Source organism: Drosophila teissieri, unplaced genomic scaffold, assembly GCF_016746235.2.
Source record: "Drosophila teissieri strain GT53w unplaced genomic scaffold, Prin_Dtei_1.1 Segkk118_quiver_pilon_scaf, whole genome shotgun sequence".
Lineage (NCBI taxonomy): Eukaryota > Metazoa > Arthropoda > Insecta > Diptera > Drosophilidae > Drosophila > Drosophila teissieri.
In genome coordinates, this window is record NW_025224987.1 from 992,501 (window position 1) to 1,020,238 (window position 27,738).

Sequence of the window (27,738 nt, forward strand, 5' to 3'; positions counted from 1 at the left end):
TATACTTTTTTAGCTATTTATAGACCAATTATATTTGGAAAATCAACTTTGCATTTCAGCATTTATTAAAATTTGTGATCGTATTTATAGTGATAATACAACGCAGTATAGTTAAAAAAAACGTTCGAAATGAACTGGTGTAGTTTTATTGTTTTTTTAATAAATGGGCTAGTATGGTCAATACAAGTTTGCCAATTAAATGGCACTGGAATTAAAAACCTAAGCAGAACATGGGACTATTTTAATGCAGTACAAGTACCCAAGCAATTTTATGATGCTATCGAAAAGTCAGATTTCAGTAAGCAAAGTTTGCAAAATAAGTTAGAGCATTTCCTAGAAAAACTTCAAAAAAACTTGACCGTTTCGACAGTATTGAGTAACTCCGAAGATATTGTCACAAGTGAAAAAAACTATGTCTACAGGATGCAAGAACTGTCAATATTCTTTTATGAAGCCGCTTATTCTATCGAACAATTTTCTTCTGACATCAACATTTTGTATGAAACATCAAAAAATTCAAGCTACACATTGTTGCTTAAACTACGCCAAGTCCCAACAGGTCAACCATCTAAGGTTAAGGTTTTACTTACCAACTACTTTGCGGAAATAGAATTCTTTCATGTACTGTTCTCAGAAATTATAGACGAAGCTATGGAATATAGTACTGAATCTTTAAGATCGATTCAAAAACTATTTGTTTATTATGCTGATACTCAAAATATTATTCTAGAAAATTGGAAATTAAAGACTAATCCACAATGCTGCAAACTTTATATAAATTTCTTACAGCATCAGTCTTCGCAGATATTCAAATGTGCTGCTGTGGATAATCTTAATGTAGTATACGATGTGTATTCTGTAACAAAGATTAACATAAAATACATAATAAGACAACTTGAGTTTCGTATCCAATGTATATTTAATTGCTTATTGTATAAAAGCCTTACTCTACAATGTAAACTTCTTAAAAGCGCAGAGCAAGATCTTAGAACTTTATTTATCAATCTCGCCGAGTTAGACATGTTCTTGGATATAAAAACTAAGAAAGGCAGAGCTTTAGCATTAAGATTTCGTCGAGAAAAAACACGGACTAACAATCAAATGAAATTGGAACCGAACCCTGATGAGTGCCTTCCAATTGGCTTTCCAAATACTCAAATGTCAACTGACCTAAAAGAATGTTTTTACTTTTTAAATAATGTAGTGTAAAATGAGCTGCAGTAAATATTGCAATAAATTCAATTATTTTATGAGTTTAATAAGCTTGCATATTAATTATTTTTCATATCACTGCGGGCTGCAGTTAACGAACTGGTAAAATGTACAAGAGACAACAATAATCTACTGTATTTGTCTTAAGACGCCGCCAATAGAAAAGAGAAAGACGTTCGAAAAATTAAGTGGTTAAGGAAAAAAGAATGTAAAAAGTATAAAAGTAAAAATTTTAATAAACTTAATTTAATAATTTATGGTCAGATCGATTTGGCTATTAATTTTTATTAAGTGTATATATACTATATAGGGTATACATTTGTACCTGGTACAATTTTTTGTTCTCTACGAGTAACGAGTATAAAAATAATCTACCAGATAAATGGTTTTATAAATAATAATCCACTCAATTTGTGCAATTTTATTTTAATTTTAATTTAAATTTCAATGGATTTTATTTAACACAAATCCAGTGTAAACATTGCGTTTTTGAGATAAATTGCAAACATGCCTAAGATCCAAAGCGTCACATTTTAAGACAGTTCATAAAGCTGACGCTTACATTTTTTCCGGAAAGTAATGAAAACACAAAAAGTTCAGGTCACTTTCAATTATAATGAAGAAAAAATACAAACCAGTGTAAAATGTTCGGATTTAAGGTGGCTGGCAAACATCCTTAATATTTATAACATCATATTGAGTATTGAAACATCAGGAAACGAATAGGAATTCTGGAAAAGCTAACTACATGTGTTAAATATTATCTTTTATTATAAGCCTGAGAGTAAATTTGAATTTTCTGACCTAAAAAATATTTTGTTGTAAGCCTAATACGAATTGAAAACTTTCCAGCACGTTCAGAAACCGCTTTGGAAAACATAACATATGAATCGGCAGTGTTGGGGAGTACCTAGATACTTGTACCTAGGTATGTACCTAGATACCATTTTTTGGTATATTTGACCTTACCTAGGTATACAAATAGGTACTGATTCTTCTATACCTGGAGAAGCAGGTAAGCTAGGTAATAAGGTACTGAAATATTTTTGTTTTGCTTTAATTATTACTGAAAAGACTTTTCGATTATTTTCCTTTAAACAAAATTATCGAATTCCACAATAATTAAACAAAGCTGATTCCACCATAGAATGTTATTTATCTTTCGATTCGAATTGCACCATTTTCCACGCAAGTGCTGTTCGGCTATTATTAGCTTGAAGCCAACTCATATTTAAAACTATCTTAACAATTTGTGAAAGAACCCAATACAGTAAGATGTCCGGAAAGGAAAATACAAATAAAAAGGAACTACCTTTTATTTTAAATGGTCAATATTTTAAGCCAGATTGAAAATGTGTATTGTGTATAAATAAAACCATAAAATTCGACGAAAATTCGACTGGAAAATTTCTGTGCTTCGGTATATACAAGTTCGTTTATACTTTTTAAATTAAAGAACATTTTGTTGACAAAATCAAATTTTGTAAACTGTTAAAAGTGTATTTCCTCAGAAATAATTTTAAATGTATATTTATGCATACATACATACGCACATAGAAAAAAAGGGTAAAAGGGTATACTAGATTCGTTGAAAAGTATGTAACAGGCAGAAGGAAACGTTTCCGACCATATAAAGTATATATATTCTTGATCAGGATCAGTAGCCGAGTCGATTTGGCCATGTCCGTCTGTCCGTCCGTATGAACGAATGAACGTCAAGATCTCAGGAACTACAAAAGCTAGCAAGTTGAGATTAAGCATACAGACTCCAGGGGCATAGACGCCCAAAACTGCCACGTCCACACTTTTGAAAAATATTTCGATATTTTTTCATTTTTGTATTAGTCTTGTAAATTTCTAACGATTTCCCAAAAAACTATTTGCCACGCTCTCTCTAACGCCCACAAACCGCCAAAAGCTGCCACGCCCACACTTATGTACAATGTTTCGATATTTTTTCATTTTTGTATTAGTTATGTAAATTTCTATCGATTTGCCAAAAAACTTTTTGCCACGCCCACTCTAACGGCCACAAAACCGCCAAAAACTGTATGTGCTGAAGACTCTCCTTCGCACTTCGATTAGCTGAGTAACGGGTAACAGATAGTCGGGGAACTCGACTATAGAGTTCTCTCTTGTTTTCATATGAAAATGCACTCCTAAAATTTGAAAAAGATGATTTTGTCTATAAAAGCGCATTTAATTTAGAAAATTTTAAAAATGGCGCTTTGATGTGTCGACGTTTTCTTATACCAAATCTAATCGGCTCCTTATATTTCATACATATACATATGTATGTGTATATGTATGTGTGCTTATATTGATGTAGCCATTCATTTTTACATACGCAATATCTGGCGCCAAAATTGTTTTTACCTTTACCTAGGTACAGAAAAATGTGAAAACCTTTTACCTTACCTAGGTACTTATTTGTCTAACTACCTTGTACCTAACCTAGGTAAAAATATAGCGTACCTGTCCCAACACTGTGAATCGGTAAGGTTCCAACCAGAGAACTGCAGCAAGCCGCCGGCACTCTAAGTGCACCCGGGTGTCTCAGCACCCGGGTGTTTGTAGACACTCTATTTTCAGCAAAGACAAACACCCGGGTGTTTTCCCACCCGGGTGTCTCTTGTTACTTGCACAAAAACACCCGGGTGTCTGCTGTGCAACAAAGTTTAGGGTGAGTGACGCGCAAGCAACGATCGGCCGCGGGTACTTTTCTGTATGCATAAAATTTGTATGGGTGGAAGCGAGACGGTCTCAGAAATGAAGGGTGAAAGGGAACACCCAAGAAAAAGGTCGGGCACATGTTTTTGCGTTTTGATGTATCTAATATCTTAACAAAAAACAATCTTATATATTATTTAATATAATTTTATTCATTATTAAAACTATTATATTTCTATTGTTTTTTCGCTTGTTTTTTTTTATTATACAATTTTATTTATTATACATTTTTATTATAAAATTGTACATTTATAGAAGCAAATATTAAAAATTTTAACAAAACAAATAATATAATATATAAAAAAGAAAAGTATATTTGTCGTTGTTTAAATTTCTGTAAAAAGAATGCAAAAATTTTTGGGCATAATCTATTTTGTTTTTCAGTAAATTTGTTACCACAGGCACTCGAGTGTCTACCAGACACCCGGGTGTATCCGAGACAAAAATGAGTGTTTTTGCCACTCATCCCTTTTTGGGCACTTGCCTTTTTCTGCCTGTTTGCCTTCTCTACCCTTCGTTATGAGTGGCGAGTGTGATCGGCACCCGGGACGTAGAGTGGCCGCATTGTTCAGGTGGCGCGGACACCACGGTGCTTGCAGACACCCAACTATTTTGAGCGGGTGTTTGTAAGTACCCGCGGTGACCGGTGTGAGTGGCACCCGACACTCAAATTTGTTGAGTGTGAATAGGGTGGCAAAAAATGCCACTCTTGCAGTTCTCTGGTTCAAACCCCAAACTGAACTAAAGCCAAAACAAGAGAGCACGCTGTAGTCGAGATCCCTTACTATTAGATACTGAAAGTGATAGATAGTGAAAGTATGATCCAGACATTTTAACATTTTTCCTGCATACCAATATAAATTGGGAACAAAAATAAAAAAAAAAACATTTTTCAAAAATGTGGGCGAGGCAGTTTGTGCGCGGTAGATCTGCTGCTTAATCTCAACATTCTAGCTATATATATTTTATAAGTTCGGAATCGCTTCATTTATTTCAACAAATTTCGACAAGCCTTATACAACCTTCTACAATCTTTAATTCAGGAAACTTCGATACCGGTAAACGGAAAAAAGGCTACACGTAAAAAAACACACAAGAACAGAAAAAGTTTTGAAAAGTTGTGCGTGAATAAAATTAGGTTTAACGTAACACATAAGACCGTTGAACGCCTTACCTGCTGAAAAATTCCACGCACACTGAAAGAAAGAAAATCGCCATTGAATAAATAAAGCATTACAACTGAGGATAATTTCTATTTAAAAACAAGAGAGAACGCTAAAGTGGAGTTCCCCGACTATCTAATACCCGTTACTCAGCTGGTGGAAGTGCAAAGAAGAAATTTTCACACTGACAGTTTTTGGCGGTTTGTGGGCGTGGCAAAACGTTTTTTGGCAAATTGATACACATTTATAAGACTAATACCAAAATAAAAAAATATCACAAAATTTTTTTAAAAGTGTGGGCGTGGCAGCTTTGGACGGTTGGTGGGCGTTAGAGTGATCAAAACAATTTTTGGAAGTTTTGGGCGTTAGAGTGGGCGTAGCAACAATCGACAAACTTGCGCTGCGTCTATGTCTCTGGAGTCTGTATGCTTAATCTCAACATTCTAGTTTTTATAGTTCCTGAGATCTCGACGTTCATACGGACGGACAGACGGACATGGCCAGATCGACTCGGCTATTGATCCTGATCAAGAATATATATTCTTTATATGGTCGGAAACGCTTCTGCCTGTTACATACTTTTCAACGAATCTAATATACCCTTTTACCCTACGAGTAACGGGTATAAAAAGCAAGAACGGACCATAAATGCAAGACAACGCGCCCTAAAAATTTGTATGTTTTTATATAATTATGGGCGATTTTTTTCGTTAGCACCTATCCGAAAATCAACGGTTAATTGTCATGTATTTGATCATCACTTTCCTAAATCAACGGGTTATTTGTCTGACAACTATGGACATTTGGGCATATGTAAAATAAGCAAAGAAATAATGAAATAGAAAGATGTCTCTCTGGTGCTTCGCTTGATTCTCAAAACAAGAGAAAAAGCTATAGTCGAGTTTCCCGACTATCAAATACCCGTTACTCAAAAGTGCGAAGGAGAAATTTTAACACTGACAGTCTTTGGCGGTTTGTGGACGATAGAGTGGGCGTGGCAAAAAGTTTTTTGGCAAAGCGAGAGAAATTTACAAGTCTAAATAAAAATAGCATATATCAAATAAATAACAAAAATATAAAAAAATATCAAAACATTTTTCAAAAGTGTGGGCGGGGCAGTATTGAGTGATTTGTGGGCGTTAGGGTGGCCGTGGCAAAAAGTTTTTTGGCAAATTGATAGAAAATTACAAAAAAATATCAACGTATTTTTCAAAAGTGTTGGCGTGGCCATTTTGTGCGGTTTGTGGGCGTTAAAGTGGGTGTGGCAACAAGTTTCTTTTTGGACAAATCGATACAAATTTATGAAACTAACAAAAAAATTAAAAAATATATAAATATAAAATATTTCAATAGTGGCAGTTTTGGGCGATTGGTTGTGCGTTAGAGTAGGCGTAGCAGCATGGGTTAACAAACTTGCGCGGCGTGTATGTCCCTGGAGTCTACATGCTGAATCTCAACTTTTAGCTTTTATAACTTCTCAGATCTCAGATCTCAGTATGCGATGATTTGTGACATACATTTTGAGTAACCACAATAACAATTAACATACATAACATAACAGACAAATTTCGGTGGTTGGAAATATTTCAAAAGTTTGTGCGTGACAGTTTTGGGCGGTTTGTGGGCGTTACAGTGGGCGTGGCAAAAAGTTTTTTGGCAAGTCGTTAGAAATTTACAACACTAATACAAAAATGAAAAAATATCGAAACATTTTTCAAAAGTGTGAGCGTGGCAGCTTTGGGCGGTTTGTGGGCGTTAGAGTAGGCGTGGCAAAAAGTTTTTTGGCAAATCGTTAGAAATTTACAACACTAATACAAAAATGAAAAAATATCAAAACAATTTTCAAAAGTGTGGACGTGGCAGTTTTGGGCGGTTTGTAAGCGTTAGAGTGGGCGTAGCAACAATCGACAAACTTGCGCTGCGTCTATGTCTCTGGAGTCTGTATGCTTAATCTCAACATTCTAGTTTTTATAGTTCCTGAGATCTCGACGTTCATACGGACGGACAGACGGACATGGCCAGATCGACTCGGCTATTGATCCTGATCAAGAATATATATTCTTTATATGGTCGGAAACGCTTCTGCCTGTTACATACTTTTCAACGAATCTAATATACCCTTTTACCCTACGAGTAACGGGTATAAAAAGCAAGAACGGACCATAAATGCAAGACAACGCGCCCTAAAAATTTGTATGTTTTTATATAATTATGGGCGATTTTTTTCGTTAGCACCTATCCGAAAATCAACGGTTAATTGTCATGTATTTGATCATCACTTTCCTAAATCAACGGGTTATTTGTCTGACAACTATGGACATTTGGGCATATGTAAAATAAGCAAAGAAATAATGAAATAGAAAGATGTCTCTCTGGTGCTTCGCTTGATTCTCAAAACAAGAGAAAAAGCTATAGTCGAGTTTCCCGACTATCAAATACCCGTTACTCAAAAGTGCGAAGGAGAAATTTTAACACTGACAGTCTTTGGCGGTTTGTGGACGATAGAGTGGGCGTGGCAAAAAGTTTTTTGGCAAAGCGAGAGAAATTTACAAGTCTAAATAAAAATAGCATATATCAAATAAATAACAAAAATATAAAAAAATATCAAAACATTTTTCAAAAGTGTGGGCGGGGCAGTATTGAGTGATTTGTGGGCGTTAGGGTGGCCGTGGCAAAAAGTTTTTTGGCAAATTGATAGAAAATTACAAAAAAATATCAACGTATTTTTCAAAAGTGTTGGCGTGGCCATTTTGTGCGGTTTGTGGGCGTTAAAGTGGGTGTGGCAACAAGTTTCTTTTTGGACAAATCGATACAAATTTATGAAACTAACAAAAAAATTAAAAAATATATAAATATAAAATATTTCAATAGTGGCAGTTTTGGGCGATTGGTTGTGCGTTAGAGTAGGCGTAGCAGCATGGGTTAACAAACTTGCGCGGCGTGTATGTCCCTGGAGTCTACATGCTGAATCTCAACTTTTAGCTTTTATAACTTCTCAGATCTCAGATCTCAGTATGCGATGATTTGTGACATACATTTTGAGTAACCACAATAACAATTAACATACATAACATAACAGACAAATTTCGGTGGTTGAAAATATTTCAAAAGTTTGTGCGTGACAGTTTTGGGCGGTTTGTGGGCATTAAAGTGGGCGTGGCAAAAATGTTGTGCAAATCGATACAAATTTACAAGACTAATAACAACATGAAAAAATATCAGGACATTTTTCAAAAGGGTAGGTATGTGCAGTTTTTTGAGGCTTGTGGCCGTTAAAGTGGGCGTGGCAGCATGGGTAAACAAACTTGCGTCTATGCCTCTAGAATCTGTATGCTTAATCTCAATCTTCTAGCTTTTATAGTTCCTGGGATCTCCACGTTCATACGGCCGGACAGGGCCAGATCGACGTGGCTATTCCTTATATTTGTTATATATCAACAAAAATAATAGAACAATAATAGTTATAGGTCTATTTATTAGAGGTAGTTATTTCCATTTAGAACGAACAAAAATTATATAATAAAATGTTATTAAGCCTTACTTTTATTTTTAAGTAAAACTTATATATATATTTATAAACAAAATTTATCTAATAAGAGTATAAGAACAAACACGAGAGAATGCTGTAGTCGAGTTCCCCTACTGAAACTGAAACTAAAAAATATGTCAAGATGTTAACCATTGGACTGCTGTTAATGCGGTCATACATACACTTACATACATATGTGCGACGCAAATTGTGCGAATACGAAAAAAAACAGAGAGAATGATATTACTTATATTTTTGGCCGATTCTCGAGCCGGTGAAATAACTCGACAGCTTCTCCAACAAGCTCTAAAGCAATTTCTAGTAGCTGGTCCCACTTCAACGAGTTAAGCGTTAGGACGCTACAATTTCGTTTTAAATGGAAATAATGTGTAACCTTAAGTTATTATATGTAACATGCTATTATCCCCTAAAAAATACCCTTATAAAAATTATAGTTCTATTATTTGCGTGTTGACATACAAGTTTAAAGAATACATGTACTTACGACGCCTTCCATTTCTTTTAAAATATCCTTCATGTCCAGGTCATCGCAATAGAAAATTCACAAAGAAAATGTGACGCGGCCGCGCACAATAATAAATAATTCATAATAAATAATACATAATAAATAATACCTAATACATGATACATAATAAATAAGACATAATACATAATAGATAAAACCAAAACATAATAAATAATTATCATAAACAAGTTCAAATTCACAAATGGCCACAACCCGGCCACACTAAGTCGGGCAATTCGGACATACGGGCACACTAAGCCAAGGGCTATATAAAGCGGGCGGCTGGCCTCAGAATGATCAGTCGGTGGTCGGAGTCGACCGAGGTGGAAGTCACCAGCGAGCGGGAAAGCAGCAAGATCAGGACCGGGATCAACAAGTGGTAACTATTGGAGGGTAAGCTCAACCCCTACGTATATACCCCAGCTGACTTCAGGGTCCTGCTTACGTCTATACGTTGACTTCAGGGTCCTACTTACGTATCTACGCTGACTTCAGGGTCCTGCTTACGTCTATACGTTGACTTCAGGGTCCTACTCACGTATCTACGCTGACTTCAGGGTCCTGCTTACGTCTCTACGCTGACTTCAGGGTCCTACATACTTCTCTACGCTGACTTCAGGGTCCCGTATAATTCTCTACGCTGACTTCAGGGTCCTACATAATTCTCTACGCTGACTTCAGGGTCCTGAATACTTCTCTACGCTGACTTCAGGGTCCCGTATAATTCTCTACGTTGACTTCAGGGTCCCATATAGAATATCTACGCTGACTTCAGGGTCCCGTATAATTCTCTACGTTGACCTCAGGGTCCCACATAATTATCTACGCCGACTTCAGGGTCCAACAACATCTGCTTACGTTGATTCCTGGGTACTCGACGAAATTCGGAGCGGCCGCGTACGGACGACCGCGTCCCCGGACGAAGACGCGAGGTACGAAGAGCCCCGCTGTGGAAGCCGGAAACTAGGCCGAGGGAGCCCCATACAGTTCTATGTAATTATTGTAACCAAGAAAAGGAATGAATAAACTCTGCGTCTATATTTAAGCCTAGTTAAGGTTAACTCTGCGCAATATCACTGGGACTCGGGTCGGGGATTCCTCTCTAGCACCACTGTCCTACAACAAAGAAACTTCCTGGACGACCCTGGCCAGCCCTGACTACCCGAGGCACGGCTGAACGTCACAGATGGCGCCCGAACAGGCTAAGGTGGTGACTAGAGGAAACCGACGCCGGGAGAGTGATATGGCAACAAAACCCAAACTAGCAGAATACGCAAGTGTATTCGGATTGGATCCATCGGGGAAAAGCAAGGATTTACGGAGAACATTGGCTGCTTTTTCGACAAGGATGGACGACGGGAAGGAGACAAAGATGGAAGGAAAAATGGAAACGGGAACAATCGATAGAGTGCGGAATTGGGGGATCAGATACCAGGGGACGACAAACCCGCTGGAATTCCTCGAGAAAATGGAGCAGTGGGCCACCGGATACGGACTACGGCACGATCAGCTGGTCTAAACAATGCCGTTTATACTGGAGGGAATCGCCATAGATTGGTGGAACACGACACCAACAAAGATCGACTCGTGGGTTCAATTGAGAACGGAACTGTTAGAGTACTTCTTACCACCGAGGTACGAGGAGCAGTTGCTAACCCAAATAGCACAGTTGAGACAGGGAGAGAACGAGCCAGTAAGGGAATACGCGATGAACCTGAGGAAGCTCAACAGGTTCACGAAACTGTCGAAACACTCCTACAAGAACTGCAGGAGCAAGCTAAAACTGTACACAAGGAGGAACGGATTTACAACGCCAACGGAGTTCCTTAAGCTAGCCGAGGAAGTGGAGGAAATTGAGCACGGAAGGGTGTAGGAGTGCCAAGGGCATAATAGACACCGGAGCGACGAGAAGCGCGATAAGTAGGAACATGTTCCAGGATCTAAGAGAAGAGGGACAGTGGATCAGGATAAACGCGGAAATATCGCTGGCGGACGGATCACGGCGGAAGGCGATCGGAGGATTTGGAGCGAGAGTGGAGTTCGGGGGTCGGAGATTTGAAATAACATTCATGATCCTACCGAACGTCGATGGCGGAATCCTACTAGGGATGGACTTTCTGGCGGGAGCAGAAAGTACACTGAGATGTGGCGGATTAGAATTGGAGATACGAGGGGTCAAAGACGAGAGGAGGAAGGAGGGGCGAAACAAAGGAGAGGCGACGACGCTACGAGAGCCATCCGAAGAGGAAATCGACACATTCCTGGAGGAGAACAAGCGCATATTTGAAATCATGGAGGGAGTCAGCAACGCAGCAGTGCACAGGATATACCTCAAGGACGACAAACCTATTAAACAGAGGTATTATCCGCGAAATCCGAAACAACAGGCCATAATTGATGAGCAGGTAGACGAATTACTCGGCCTGGGCCTGATAGAACGATCACGAAGTCCATACAGCGCACCGGTGGTGTTAGTAAGGAAAAAGAATAACGAATGGAGAATGTGCATCGACTACAGGCTGTTGAACGATAGGACAGAGCAGGATGCATACCCTGTGCCACGTATGAACTTTATTCTCGACCAACTGAGGGAGGCCAAATTTATAAGCACCATCGACTTGAAGTCGGGCTATTGGCAAATCCCAGTGGAAGAGAAAAGTAGACAATATACGGCGTTTACGGTACCAGGGCGAGGATTGTTCCAATGGACAGTAATGCCATTTGGACTAACCACAGCGCCAGCAACGTTCCAGAGAGCATTGGATAACATCATCGGGCCAGAGATGGAGCCATTCGCCTTCGCGTACATGGATGATATAATCGTGATAGGACGAACCAAGGAAGAGCACCTAGCAAAACTGAAAGAAGTGTTTAGAAGATTGCAACAAGCGAACCTACGGATCAACCCAGACAAGTGCAAGTTTTTCCAAAAGGAATTAAAATATCTGGGACACGTAGTAAGCCAGGGCATACATACCAGGGCATACGAACGGACCCCGAAAAGGTGGAAGCAATCAGAGATCTACCAGCCCCTAAGAGAGGTACACAGCTTTCTCGGGATGGCGTCATGGTATAGGAGATTTATACCAAAGTTTACGGAGCAAGCAGGACCGCTACAGAAATTAATCCGAAAAGGGAAAAAGTTCGAGTGGAACGAACGCCACCAGGAATCCTTCGCAGCTTAAAGGAGAGCCTGACAAAAGCACCGGTATTGGTATGCCCGGACTTCAGCAGGCAGTTCAAGTTGCAGACAGACGCCAGCGACGTAGGGATCGGACCCGTACTGACCCAGGAAACAGAGGACGGTGTACACGTCATATCATTTGCCAGCCGGAAACTGAGTAAGGCAGAGCAAAACTACAGCGCAACGGAAAAGGAATGCTTGGCAATCCATTGGGGCATCGGAAAGTTTAAGATGTACCTGGAAGGATACCACTTCATAGTAGTTACGGACCATATGGCGCTTAGATGGCTAAACTCGATCAAGAGTCCGGCAAGAAGGATAGCACGATGGGCACTGGGACTCCAGCCATACCAGTTCGAGGTACAATATCGGAAAGGGAAACTGAATGTAGTAGCAGACACACTATCTAGAGCCCCACCGGCGGAACTAAAGGCTATCAGAAACACGGAAAGCTGGATAGACCGGAAGAATAGGGAGCTACAGGAGGATCCAGGAAACACAGAATTCCGGAGAGAAGGGAAACGTCTGTATAAACTGAGCAAAGATAGAAGGGACCAACACCCATGGAAACTATGCGTGCCTGAAGAGGAGGTACAACAGATCCTCGCAGAGAACCACTGCCAGGCGGAAGCAGGGCACATGGGAATGTTCAAAACGGCGAGAAGAATAAGAAACAAGTACTTCTGGCCACAGTTAACAAAAGACGTGCGGAAGTTCGTGCGAAGCTGCGAGAGTTGCCAGCAGTACAAAGTGGAGCAACAAAAGGCAGCAGGGAAAATGCTGACCAGGGTCGCGGAAGCCCCCTGGGAAACAGTATGTGTCGACTTTGTAGGACCGTTACCACGGTCAAAACATGGGAACACGACACTACTCGTCATGGTGGATAAGTTCTCAAAATGGGTGGAGCTGGCAGCCATCAGACAGGCGACAGCGGACTCATTCCTACGGGTCTTTCGAAAAAGAATAGTGACACGGTATGGAGCTCCAAAAATACTGATATCAGACAATGGAGTCCAATTCACCGGACGCAAAACACAGAAAGAGATGGAGAGATGGGGAATAAGACAGCAATTCACGGCCCCTTACACCCCGCAGGAAAACCCCACGGAAAGAACCAATAGGACCATAAAAACAATGATCGCCCAAATACCAGAACTAATGCTGGCTTTCAATAGCAGCACGTCGTAGTCCACAAAGTACAGCCCGGCACAGATAGTGCGGGGAAAGGAACTACGAATACCCAACACAGTGTTCGACAAAGAAACGGAAGGGTCCGGGTTGAAAGAGGAAAGCATGGAGGAAAGGTGGAAACGGATAGGAAACTTGAGGAAGGAAGCGGCAGGCCACATGGGAAAAGCAGCAGAACAACAGAGACGGCACTACGACTTAAGAAAAAGGGAATGGAAACCAGCGAGAGGAGAACTAGTGTGGTGCAGAACACACCACTTATCCAACGCAGCGGAAAAATTCAACGCCAAGCTAGCCCCAAAATACGACGGACCATGGAAAGTGGTAGGGTTTGTGTCCCCGGTAATACTGTCAGTCAAGGACCCGAAAACGCGAAAGACAAAACGAGTATATATCGGAGACACCAAACCACACATAAGCACGGACAACCATCATAGAGGGTTCGAACAGGGCAACCGGAAGGCCTATATAAGCAGAGCCAGGCTCAGACGGAGTCACAGAAGGCGATCGGCTGAGCGATGCAGAAGTTCGAGACCAGCGTCAAACGGTTCAAGGAGAACCTCACCAGAGCAGCAGCAGCAACAAGCAGGACAAAGATGATCGAGCCAACCGCCTACGGTACAGTCCGGAAAAGGACGGCGCCACCAAAATTGGCACCTCCTCGGCGACCGACGCGGCGACTCCCAAGCAGACGGATACCGTCCAGGGTGGCCGAAGCGGCGCAGGCAATCATCCCAGAACCGTGGGACCACCAGCCCGGAGGGGGGCGAGTCATCCCGCAAGGGCACCGACGCAGACGGAGATCGTCCAACCGGGACCGCTCAGGCCCAACCAGGTGACCAACCACCCAACGGGAACCACTGGCGGAGCAGACCCGAGGGAGGCGAGCCAGGAAGGAACGGCCCAGTCGATGACGCACCTCCCGAGGGCTGAAGGGGAACACCCGAGGAGAAGCCGGGAGCCAGGGGAACGGCGGGCGCTGAACCAACAAGCACAGGCCCGTACGACACCGACAACAGGCACGATCAGGGTAGCAGCGGGCACTCCGCCAACCCGGAAGGACAACGAGACGAGAGCCGTGGAATCTGCGTCGCCGGACAGGGATATACTAGAGCTCCACACCGAGACCACCAACGACTTGGGGTGGACGGCGCCAACCGGAGCCAGGATATCGGACGAAGTGATGGCAAAGATAAGGGCAAACCTGGCGCACAAACAGAAAAGGACCCAACGGCGATGGCTAGAAAAAGACGGAGAAAGGTGGTGGCGCATCATATCAAACCGTGGCAATTATGTGACGGTGAAGCGTCACTTCCCAAAGGAGGGGGGAGTGTGACGCGGCCGCGCACAATAATAAATAATAAATAATTCATAAAAAATAATACATAATAAATAATACCTAATACATGATACATAATAAATAAGACATAATACATAATAATAGATAAAACCAAAACATAATAAATAATTATCATAAACAAGTTCAAATTCAAACAAGGCCACAACCCGGCCACACTAAGTCGGGCAATTCGGACATACGGGCACACTAAGCCAAGGGCTATATAAAGCGGGCGGCTGGCCTCAGAATGATCAGTCGGTGGTCGGAGTCGACCGAGGTGGAAGTCACCAGCGAGCGGGAAAGCAGCAAGATCAGGACCGGGATCAACAAGTGGTAACTATTGGAGGGTAAGCTCAACCCCTACGTATATACCCCAGCTGACTTCAGGGTCCTGCTTACGTCTATACGTTGACTTCAGGGTCCTACTTACGTATCTACGCTGACTTCAGGGTCCTGCTTACGTCTATACGTTGACTTCAGGGTCCTACTTACGTATCTACGCTGACTTCAGGGTCCTGCTTACGTCTATACGTTGACTTCAGGGTCCTACTCACGTATCTACGCTGACTTCAGGGTCCTGCTTACGTCTCTACGCTGACTTCAGGGTCCTACATACTTCTCTACGCTGACTTCAGGGTTCCGTATAATTCTCTACGCTGACTTCATGGTCCCGTATAATTCTCTACGCTGACTGCAGGGTCCCGTATAATTCTCTACGCTGACTTCAGGGTCCCGTATAATTCTCTACGCTGACTTCAGGGTCCCACATAATTCTCTACGTTGACTTAAGGGTCTCACATAATTCTCTACGCTGACTTCAGGGTCCCGTATAATTCTCTACGTTGACTTCAGGGTCCCATATAGGATATCTACGCTGACTTCAGGGTCCCGTATAATTCTCTACGTTGATTTCAGGGTCTCACATAATTCTCTACGTTGACTTCAGGGTCTCACATAATTCTCTACGCTGACTTCAGAGTCCCACATAATTCTCTACGTTGACTTCAGGGTCTCACATAATTCTCTACGCTGACTTCAGGGTCCCGTATAATTCTCTACATTGACTTCAGGGTCCCATATAGAATATCTACGCTGACTTCAGGGTCCCGTATAATTCTCTACGTTGACTTCAGGGTCTCACATAATTCTCTACGCTGACTTCAGGGTCCCGTATAAATCTCTACGTTGACTTCAGGGTCCCATATAGAATATCTACGCTGACTTCAGGGTCCCGTATAATTCTCTACGTTGACCTCAGGGTCCCACATAATTATCTACGCCGACTTCAGGGTCCAACAACATAGGCTTACGTTGATTCAAGGGTGCTCGACGAAATTCGGAGCGGCCGCGTACGGAAGACCGCGTCCCCGGACGAAGACGCGAGGTACGAAGAGCCTCGCTGTGGAAGCCGGAAACTAGGCCGAGGGAGCCCGTACAGTTTTATGTATTGTAACCAGGAAAAGGAATGAATAAACTCTCCGTCTATATTTAAGCCTAGTTAAGGTTAACTCTGCGCATTATCACTCGGGTCGGGGATTCCTCTCTAGCACCACTGTCCTGAAAGAAAGAAATTTCCTGGACGACCCTGGCCAGCCCTGACTACCCGAGGCACGGCTGAACGTCACAATCTGCATGATTAAAGCATTTTGAATAACTACGTTAATTTTGGGAGGAGCTATAGCAAGCATAATGTTGTGCGATTCCATAATAATAATTATATTATGAGCTAATAACATCTCGTACAAGTGGCCTGAATCTATTTGTGAATTTTTGGAGGTTTTCAAAATTTGATTGACGGTTTTAGTGTGTGTTTATGAATTTGATTTTGCGTTTTAGTATTGATATCAACCTGTCTATTGTTTGCATTTATTATCCGCTCTTCTGTGAGTTTAATTCTCTCATAGGATAGAGTCGTGGGTCGTGGGATCTTGGTAAGCCCCTCACCTCTCCGACATAACGAGAATAAATTTTAGCCGTGCCTAAAAAAATTCGGCCCCTTCGTCAGTCAGCAGTCCTCACTGCCCCACAAGCTAAGCTGTAGCTTGATCGTAAAACGATCGGGCAATGTTCCGGCCACATTCCCTCCTCTTCATGCGTCCGCATGCCTAATGGATCGTCCGTCGTACTGCGCGACCCGCGACGATCCCCTTTTGTCAAGGTTGTCCGTCAAACGTTAAGTCATCGTTTTTGATGACCCAAAAGGGGTGCTGACGCGAGAAGTGGAGTAGGTTTCCGCGGCAGCACCCCTTTGGGAAATGTTTACCTACTCATTTTGTTGTAGTTAAATAAATAGCATAACTTTATTGAAAATTTTTGGCTACTGCCATATGTAATATAAAAATTAAAGGCTAGCATACAAAGATTATGATAATTGTTTTTAGCGGGGAGTATCGAATTCATCGCCGGACAACGGTGCGCATGTCAACAAAAATTGTTCGCTATTCACGACTACAAACGTCGCTCTGAGGGCAATTGTCTTAGCATATCAAGAACAAGGTGGATACTCGCCGCTGAAAAATTATTTTTATTTAAGAAATATTAACCATTGAACATATAATTTTTATCATTGAAATATATTGGAAGAGGCTAACAATAAAAGTGGCACGAGGATATATGCATATATAAAAATATAGAGAAAAACACGGAACAATGTTCCGACAAACTTACCCCACTTTAATCCGGAGCGATGAGATCTCGACGCGTTGGATCCTGGGTGCTGCTATATATACTGATGGAATTGTACATACGCATACGCATTCGTTCATCACTAATATGTAAACTGAGCAGTATCGTAACATACACAAACAAAAAAAACGACTATACACTAAGTAAAGGTCGTCTATCTAGATATATATATATAATTAAATAATCGCAATACTCATATGTAAAAAAAAATATAATTTTATTTTACTGAATGATTACAATATTATTTCTTGAGAAGAACACCGACCGATTATAATTAGGTCTCAAACTGAACTCTGATAATTACTCTGATTTGACGTTAAAGCCTCGGTGTCAAGCTTTTCTAATATGGACTTTAGACTTTAGGGATCTGATCAAATGAAGAGAGAGAGCTTTTGAGTTGCTGACTTTAATTGTCTTCGCATTTCTCTTAGATTCAAGTGCATTCGCTCTTGGATACAAGTGCTCTTAGATTCTTATAATATTGTTTATTGCAATCTAATACTTCTGTTTTTCCGGATTGCGTGTCCGAGCTTTGAACGTGGGAACGTGACGATGGTGCAAGGGCTTAAGCAAGGAATGTTTAAATTAGGCAACGGATGTTTAGTCTACCAGTGGGTGACTTATCAGGAGTTTGGGTTTTTCCACTCATGAGGATCATATGACAAACTTATTCCTATCTGGTATCTGTTGAGTACATCCAGAGTAGTGTAGGGTGTGTTTGGGTGTAAATGTTGTATGGGTGTTGTGTAGGCATGTGCTTAAGTCTTAGGGACTTATGGATATGTCACTCCCCCAATCATTGAATTTGGCCTGTCCTCAGGTCGTTAAATTTGGGTATATCGTAATATTGTTTTCTGGTTGAATTATTTCCTTGACATTAGTTTCAAGGTGCGGATGTTCTTCTTTTTGTTTACAATATTTAACAATAATTTTCTTAGGTATATTTTTAAACTTATATGCTAAATACAGAGTCAAACTAATTATCATGATGACAAAAGTTGTAATGCATATAATTTGGAAAAAGCTGTAATATTTTACATGGAATTTTATCATTTCTCTTGCTTGTAAGTGATCTATTGGTTCTAAACGTGTAACATTGTTGGTGATATAAATCGTTTGTGTAAAATCTGCTAGATTATTAGAAATTAAATATATATATAATATAATATATAATATATATTATATAATATAGTATATATTATATTATAAGTATATATATATCATTTATTTGGAAATTTCTATGGGTTTTAATGTATTTGCACTGAGTTTGCTCTTGTTTGATAAGTCCAACAATACATTTGTCGAATATTAATTTATCCGTATCTTTATGAAATACTTGGTTATTCAATATATAGAATTTATCGAATATTTGCTCGGTTAGAATATAATCTGGGTACGGAACTATTTGAAATGTCGGAACTTTAGTGACCTCGCTAGGAACGTGGGATATAATCAAAATTTCGTTCGTGTCTGTCTTGAGCCAAGTTGATGTTTTTTTCTTTAGCATTTTCTCCGAATTTACGTGTTTCAAATAATCGTGTTTTAGTAATTTTGGGTTAAAGATTCCTAATCTGGTTAATTCCATACCTAACTCTATATCTTCTATGTATTCTGTAAACTGCTGTAGGTTAAATATCAGTATCGCAATTTTTTGGTTCTGTTCTTTCTCCACCTTGAGCTTATTAATTATGTCTATACCGCTGTTGATTACATCGATAATCATGTTTAGATCATGGGTTTTTACGGAGTCTTCTGACATGTTATTAATTTTTTAATTCCCTGTCGTCTTCGTCTAATGTACCAAATAAGTATTTGTATGTCTTCCCTAATACGTTTAAAAGCCCTTTTTTGTTTCGGCTAATAATCCATTTATTTCCCGTTTTAGTTTATCGACTAAATATGGTATCTAAGGTACATAGTCGTCGGGATAGTCGTTTGTTTCGGTTACTAGATTTTCGAAAATAAGCATTGTCTTGGTTATGTTTATACTCAAATAGTGGTATTCGTAGCTGGTTGGAATTTCCATCGTTCCGGTTTGGAATATAAGATATCCATTCTTCGCACTTATTGGGTTTACCTCGATATTGCTGCATTTGACCATGGTGATGAGTAGTAACATGCAACTAAGCATTATTAGAAATATGTTGTGTACTTGGTCTGGAATTATCGTATTTGCTCTTATTAATCTTTTTTTGTTTCTTGAATTTAGATTTATAATGAACGATTTTCTTGCCGCGGTTTGTTTCCTCAAAATGTTAACTGTCCACTTGTTCAATCCTTCCTGTCTTTTTAAATGGATTGGTGATTTTACTCTTTACGAGTGGAGCCTGTCTATATTTTATATCAACTTCAAAATCATGCCTATTCTTATTGACATAATCGATCTTATCGATTTTGTTTTGTTGTACATTAAAGTCTGGGCTGCCTGCATATAGAAAAATGTCTGCCGGAGATCGTTTGGTACTATTATGTTTAGTTTTATGATTATAGACGTATAAGATTGTTTCGAATCTCGAATACCTATCTTTAATATTTTGTTCACTACCGATGATTCTCAGCTTTTCATTTACAATCTTGTGAAATCTTTTTATATCAGATACACCATTTTTGCTGGTTGTTACAGAAATTTGTACGCCTTCGGATCTTATCCAGTTTTGCAAAGCTATGCACATAAAAGCTGAATCTTTGTCCGCTTAAATTTCCTGAGGCTTTCCCATATCATTGAATATTTTAGTAATGGCTCTTTTCGCTTCTAGCCAATCTCTACTTTTTACTTCAACTAGGTGGCAAATTTTGAATAAATATCAAAACAAGATAGGAAGAATTGGTTTCCCGTGAGATAAAAATCTATCACGTATTTTTCCCTTGTGTTGAATATTTCTGGTATTCTTTCATATGTTAATTTTGTGTCTCGATGTTCTGTGTTTGCCAGATTGCGGATTTCACATTCATTGATAATATTTTCTATTAGCTTTTGACTATCCGGGTAATAGTATTTTTCTTTAAACCAATTAATGGTTTTTTCTATATCTGGATGTAAAACTTCCTTATGTTTCTTTAAGATTAAAAATTTCGCATAAGTTAATATATCAATTAGTTTCGTGGTACATCTCAATAGTTTTGTGAAAATGTTAGGGCTTATGATTTCGGTAAATGCCCTCTGGAAGATCAGAAAATCCTCATCATTAGGGAAGTAAATTGCGCTTTTCTTGGTGCACACATATTCCTTAATGAGAGTTTTGGCGAGTTCAAGTGTCATTTCTTTATAGATTATTTTAATCTTTAGTTTTTGAAAGAAGTGGCTTACACTTGTTGTGTCACTGTCGCATTTTTCTATCTCTATTTGTCTAGAGAATAAATTGATTGGTCTCTCCGTTATGGATATATAATTTAGCGTTTGCGCTGTTTGCGACTTCGCCAACCATGACTTCTTCTATCTTTGTGCGGGAAAGAGCATCCGCGACATAGTTTTCTTTGCCTGGAAGATATTTTATTTTATAATCGAATTCATTAAGTTTGATTTTCCACCTTTTTAATTTCATGTTCGGCTCTTTGATATTATTGAGCCATACCAATGGCTTGTGATCACTCATTATTTCAAATGGCCTTTTTCAATAGTAGCATAGTTGATTTCGTGTTCGTTCAGCGTTCTGCTGGTATAACAAACGGGCTTTTGGTTCTGTGATAGCACTGCACCAATAGCTACATTACTCGCGTCAGTTGTTAGAGAAAAGGGCTTTGAAAAATCAGGGTAGATTAATATCGGATCTGAAGTTATCAAAACCTTTAGTCTTCCAAACGATTCGATGTAGTCCTTACATTTGATATCTATTACAGCACCTTTCTTCAGTTTGAGGGTCAGGGGGGTAACTATCTTGGCAAAGTTAGGAATGAACTTGCGATAGAACCCACATAATCCCAAAAATGATTTTATCTGTTTAGGTGTCTTAGGTAACGGAAAATTTGTGATTGCATTAGTTTTGTTGGGGTTTGGTTTAATGCCATTTGTTGTGACTATATGTCCCAGGAATTCAGTTTATTTTTTCATGAATTCACATTTGTCTAGCTGCAACTTCAAGTTGGCGTCTCTCAGTTTCTCAAAGACTTTCTTTAGAGATAAAGTATGTTCCTCCAATGAAGTGGAGTAAATAATAATATCGTATCAGACTAAACAATCTTTGTAGATCAAATCTTCCAAAAGATTATTCATACATCTCTGAAAAGTAGCTGGATCATTTTTTAGGCCTAAAGGCATACGTGTATACTCATAGTGCTTAGTTGAAAAAGCAGTTTTTGCAATAGAATTTTCATCCATCTGGATTTGGTGAAAACCCTTAGCTAGATCAATGGTCGTAAAATATTGGCATCTACCCAATTTATCCAAAATCTCATCCATTCGAGGAATGGGAAATTTGTCATTAACAGTTATCTCGTTGAGATTCCTGTAATCAACTACCAACCTAAATTTTTGTTTCCCAGAGGCGTCTGCCTTCTTGGGGACCACCCAAATAGGAGAACAATAAGGGGACTTCGATTTGCGAACGATCCCTTGTTCTATCATTTCTTTGATTTGTTTGTTGACTTCTTGGTCAACACTTTGGGGGTACTTATAAGGTTTACGGATCCTCATGTTGAGTCTGGATGACATGTTTAATTGTACTTGTGAAGGTCAAATTTTCGCCTTCCTTGTACTGAATGTCTCTAAATTCGTATAGAACCTTCTTTAAACATTCAATTTCCTCCACATTTAGATGCTCGAGTCTATACTCGTTACATTCGCGTAACTCATTGTTGATCGCGAAGTTGAATATATCGTTGTCAACGGACATGGGATCGAGATGTGTTACATCATTGTCCACTGTGTCACTAACAACTTTTGAAATGAGGCATTTTGGTAATGCAGTCTCCTTCTTCTGTTGTTAATGCTTTGGTTTAAGGCACTTAGGTGTGGTCTTAACCTTTTGCATTTTTGGATTGATTTCCTCCACTCGAGCAGAATCATCCTTTTGCTGTGGGTCGAGGCATTTAGATGCGGTCTCGCCCTTCTTTTCTCCATACAAAAACTTAAAAGTTCTTGAACCTAGAGTTACCGTCTCGTTATCATAATCGATGTTAGCTTTCGTATCCTCTAGATACTTTCGACCTAACAGGAAATCATAATTGTCGGAAAATTTGTGGATATAGAATTTCTGAACAGATGGACATACTGAAGTGGGCTTCATTATTATGCTTTTCTTTAATTTGATTGCCCCTTTTAGTGGTATACACTGCGAAATCTTCATTTTGTTCTTCTAAATTTTCAAAATTTTCCCTTATGATATTGATTGATGAGCCTGTGTCAATCATTCCCTTGTAAATTTTGTTATGATAACCTATTCGCACATGGGGACCGGTACGTCCCCCTGTGTCACTTGAGTGTCCGAGGCAGTTTGATGAAAATTTACATCCATTCTGCGTTGGCCACTTTGACTCTCGCGTTGCCTTTTTATCGGCCGCTGACCGTTAGTATTATTTGAGGTTGAAGGTTGGAAATTAAGGGAATTGTTAAAAGGATTGTTTTGTGGGGCTTTTGTTAACTCCCTAACGTGTTATAATTTCCCCTTTGACTAACCGGTATCAGATGAGTGGAATACTGATTTTGATTTGTCGTAGGTTGATTCGAATTTCGAGGTTGCGTATTATTATTCTGATTCATTCCAGGATAATAATTGCTGTAATTGTGATTTCTATTATTGTAATATCTTTGATTATTGCTTTGACTATGATTTCCCCTGTTCCTGCGTCTGTTCCCTTCTGATCTATTAGAACGCTGATTCTCTGGACTGGCGTCATAGAGGCCAAGCTCCATTGAAGCTTGTTTTAATTTATAAATAGTATCGATATCCTTGCGTGCCAATGACATATAAATTCTATCCGGCATTTTTTCAACTATTGCGGATTTAACAGTTCTTTTTAACATTTCAGTGTAATTTGATTTATCGACAGGGTCGCTTTCTAATTCTAGCTTATCAAACAAAATCCAATATTGTGATTCGAGCTTCTCGATGAACTTACAGATGCTTCCGGGGTATGATGTATCCTCCAGTTGTCTTATAAGTGTTATGTACGGCCTGTGGTCCTTGAATGTCATTGCCAGGGCCGTCTTTGTATCCAGCCATGTATTTACTCTTTCTTGGGTCACGACCTCCAAAGCTTCATCCACTAGTAAGCGTTTTACTGCTCCGTAGATAACATGTGCCTGCCTGGCATCTTGGGTAGGGTATAGGTTAAGTAGCTGCTCGATCTGGTTAACAAACACAGACAGCTTGCCAGGTGTGCCATCGTAGTAGTTCAGTTCTTTAATTTGATTCAGTAATTGATTTAGGTGGGTTTCCGACAGTTGTGGAACTGCCATGGTGTATTTGTATAGGTTTCTTGATACACGGAGTTTATTTTAAATTTGGTTTTAAATTACGTAATTAAAAATTTGTAATTAATTTTGTTTCCGACCGCACGGGATTTTCTTTTTAATTGTTTTGCAGATGTTACTGACCACACGGGATTTTTCTTGAATACTACTTTCACGTAGATTCTTTTGCGGATCTCAAAATAATTTTAGAATCACTGTTTTTAATTCGCCGATCCTGGATAGCTAGTTGTATAGCGTATCCTTCAATGGATCAGTACCGTACTAAAAGGACTCTTTATTTAACAGATCCTACCGACTGCGCCAATTATATAATCGCAATACTCATATGTACAAAAAATATAATTTTATTTTACTGAATGATTACAATATTATTTCTTGAGAAGAACACCGACCGATTATAATTAGGCCTCAAACTGAACTCTGATAATTACTCTGATTTGACGTTAAAGCCTCGGTGTCGAGCTTTTCTAATATGGACTTTAGACTTTAGGGATCTGATCAAATGAAGAGAGAGAGCTTTTGAGTTGCTGACTTTAATTGTCTTCGCATTTCTCTTGGATTCAAGTGCATTCGCTCTTGGATACAAGTGCTCTTAGATTCTTATAATTTTGTTTATTGCAATCTAATACTTCTGTTTTTCCGGATTGCGTGTCCGAGCTTTGAACGTGGGAACGTGACGATGGTGCAAGGGCTTAAGCAAGGAATGTTTAAATTAGGCAACGGATGTTTAGTCTAGCAGTGGGTGACTCATCAGGAGTTTGGGTTTTTCCACTCATGAGGATCATATGACAAACTTATTCCTATCTGGTATCTGTTGAGTACATCCAGAGTAGTGTAGGGTGTGTTTGGGTGTACATGTTGTATGTGTGTTGTGTAGGCATGTGCTTAAGTCTTAGGGACTTATGGATATGTTACTATATATTTGTACGTTTGTATGAATGTTTTCGGCGGCACGCTTCGACCGCTTCTCAGATTACTTGAATTGTGCACTTGTTCGGGAAAGTCACTGCTGTTATTTTGTCTTTGTTGATATCCACATAAAAAAAGGAACCGGTTATTCTTGTTTATTTGTTTGGCCGGCTTTTATGTTATGTTCGGTAGTAGGCAAGTGAGTTTTCATTTGCCCGATACACTGCCCATATATTATATGTTGAGCGGACATCGTTTCCCACGCTATGCACTATTGGTGTTGCGGAATACTGGATACGATCCTTTCCAGGGTATGATGATGATCCCAACGCCGCTGCACTGATCGTTTGTAAATCCTTACTAGTTTCCATAGAGCCAGCAGCACTAAATCAAGGCGATGAACTCATGTGTATGTTGCACACCTAATATCTCATCTTTGTGGTCAGTTTTTACCACGTTGGCGGCGTTGTCGGATGCCTTGGACTCCTTGCCGACCATCTTTAGACTGTAGTAGGATTGTTGTTTTTCTTCAAGATGCTGGTTCTTGATCCTTACAGTTTAAGTCCTGGTATCCTGGGTGTTGGTGTAGGATTGAGTCCTCACTCTTCACGGCCCTTTTCTTTTGACCGAAGTTCTTGGCGTTTAGACAGTCTTCACTTGAGTATGATACCGCCCGAGGATAGACTTTCCGAGAATAGAATCGGAGGACTTCGAGAAGGGAATCTTGAGAATTGAGTCGCGACTACTGACTCCCGAGTATTGACTCTCGAGTATTGATTCTCGACTACTGACTCGTTTGTCTTGACTCTCGGGTTTTTTTACTACTTTATCGGTAGGCCACGGTCTTTTTATACCGGCTTAGAGCTTTTTCTGAGCTACTCCGGGCATCGTTCTTTTATGCCAAGTGTTCCCACCTCGGAGTCATATTTCTAGATTTCCCCTATTTTGGGAGTCATTAAGATCTTACAAAAAGGGTGTACGTAACATGTTGTTGGTGTTTCCTCCACTATTCGTCTATACTTAGAAAGATTCGCTAAGGTAATAACGTTTGCCTATTTTTTTCCAAACTAACACCCTACAGTCGATGACGGGAATGCAGTTAGCCTGGGAGTAATCGGTGATGTGAGCCGATGTCATGGCCAGGAGTCAGAGCAGAATCATGGTTATGAGTCTGTAGTGTGTTTCAATTATTATTTGTTTGGAATATGGTTGCCCACCACCAAGTAAAGTTAAGTTAAAATGTATAATTAATTATGCTAAAGAAAGTTACCCATGTATGTCAAATGATTATATTTAAAATGACAAGAGAGAACGCTATAGTCGAGTTCCGCGACTATTAGATACCCGTTACTCAGCAGCTAAATTTAAAAAACAATAAATATGCCTTAATATATGTACGTAACTTTTCGCCGCTCGAATTAGCTTCCGATTAATATTTAACGTGGAGGCCGTTACAACGGGGTCGATTAAACCAAAATCAATTTTCGGCTCAAGTTTTTAAGCTTAGAAAAAATGTATAAAACTCCAAATTCCCCAAAAATATTGTTTGTCCGTAGGATGTTATTAGTAAATTAAATAATTAAAAATGAATTATTAAATTATCACACATTATTTAAAAATATTAATTTTTTTTTAAATTTTTTTTTGTTATTATTTTTTTTTTTCTTTTAATTAAATCCGACTTATTGAAAAATAAAATTATTGATTTAGGTTTTTTTTTGTTTTTATTTATTTTTTTTGCTTTTTTTTTAAATTTAATAACATTTACATCTAATAACTAAACAAAAATATATACTTATTTAGTTTATATTTAATTAAATAACTACACTACCTACTCTGCCTCCCTAACGCTAACTAATATACCACTGTGGTAACTATACGTGGTCTCAAATGGGCGCGCAGTGGCCCGACTATCGAACATATTTGAAAACGCCCAATCAACAATCATTAAATTAAATAATTAAAAATGAATAAATAAATTATTACCCTTATTTAAAAATATTAATTTTTTTTTCAACAAGCGTATTGCTATTGGTTGTAGACGAATCCAAATCTAGCAAGGAACTAACACATTTACATCTACTAAAAAATCGAAAATTTGTTTGCAGCAGCAAGAGATGGAGTGGAGGCACAAGTTAAAATCTCCTAACACTAAACAAGTACTATTTAAAAATGTGTGCTGCTGAAATATCGCCTTATACTCAGTTTCAAACTTCTTTAAGGGATAGGTCGGGTTTTTAAATAAAAAAAAGAATCTCTAAAGATCGGTACTTAAATATAGCAAACTCAAACACTAGAGAGGCTAAATTTGAAAGATTTGAAAAAAATCGATCACTTGAGCAAAGACTAACATTCTCAAATAGTTCGTTTCGGATAAAAACGAGAATGCCTCTTTTTGGACGGGCTCCGCTAGCTACTGACTGGCAATCTAATCTCACTGCTGTCGTAAAGCCAGGAATTTCGTATACTTCATTTGAGTATGTTGATGCTTCAACCACAAAGAGAAGACCTAAGCATTAGACGATCGGAACAATCATCGCTAATGTGGCAGTGCAAACTTTCGGTATTATGGAAAAAAATATGAAGGTTCGGACTATTGATTAAACAATCGAAATGGGTATTCAGTACTATGGTAAGTAAATGCTTATAATAAAACCCATTCTTTCTATGCAAAGGGCAAATATGGATATCCAGTTAATTTTGGAATCAGAAGCAAGTAATAATTATATAAACACCTTCCCTCCAGAACAACGAGATCGTATGCTTAGACCTACACGCGACCTTCAAAATATGCCTAAGAATTCCGCCAAAATATTTCTGAAAGGATTGCTGGATAGATTGGAGCAAAGCCCAGATTTCCATGA

General features: G+C 39.3%; 2 protein-coding genes and 1 long non-coding RNA gene across 4 annotated transcripts in view; 2 read left to right on the plus strand and 1 right to left on the minus strand.

Annotated features, from left to right (window-relative positions):
- LOC122625508 (aminopeptidase N) overlaps positions 1-27,738 on the minus strand; it is a 455,949-nt gene that overhangs the window by 408,223 nt on the left and 19,988 nt on the right. The gene's annotated exons all lie outside the window — the stretch shown is intronic.
- On the plus strand, positions 92-1,344 carry LOC122625527. The gene has a single exon (XM_043805618.1). The coding sequence runs from the start codon at positions 130-132 to the stop codon at positions 1,207-1,209; it is 1,080 nt and encodes a 359-aa protein (XP_043661553.1). The 5' UTR covers positions 92-129; the 3' UTR covers positions 1,210-1,344.
- On the plus strand, positions 1,757-9,698 carry LOC122625530. Of its 2 annotated transcripts, none has more exons than XR_006326612.1 (3): positions 1,757-1,871; positions 2,065-2,227; positions 9,179-9,698. It is a non-coding gene; the product is annotated as an uncharacterized LOC122625530 (long non-coding RNA). The 2 variants fall into 2 exon arrangements; XR_006326611.1 differs by lacking the exon at positions 1,757-1,871 and having other exon boundaries at positions 1,953-2,227; positions 9,179-9,553; positions 9,625-9,660.

Excerpts from the sequence above, each read along its gene's own strand:
- LOC122625527 (XM_043805618.1), top strand. The coding sequence starts at position 130 with ATGAACTGGTGTAGTTTTATTGTTTTTTTAATAAATGGGCTAGTATGG.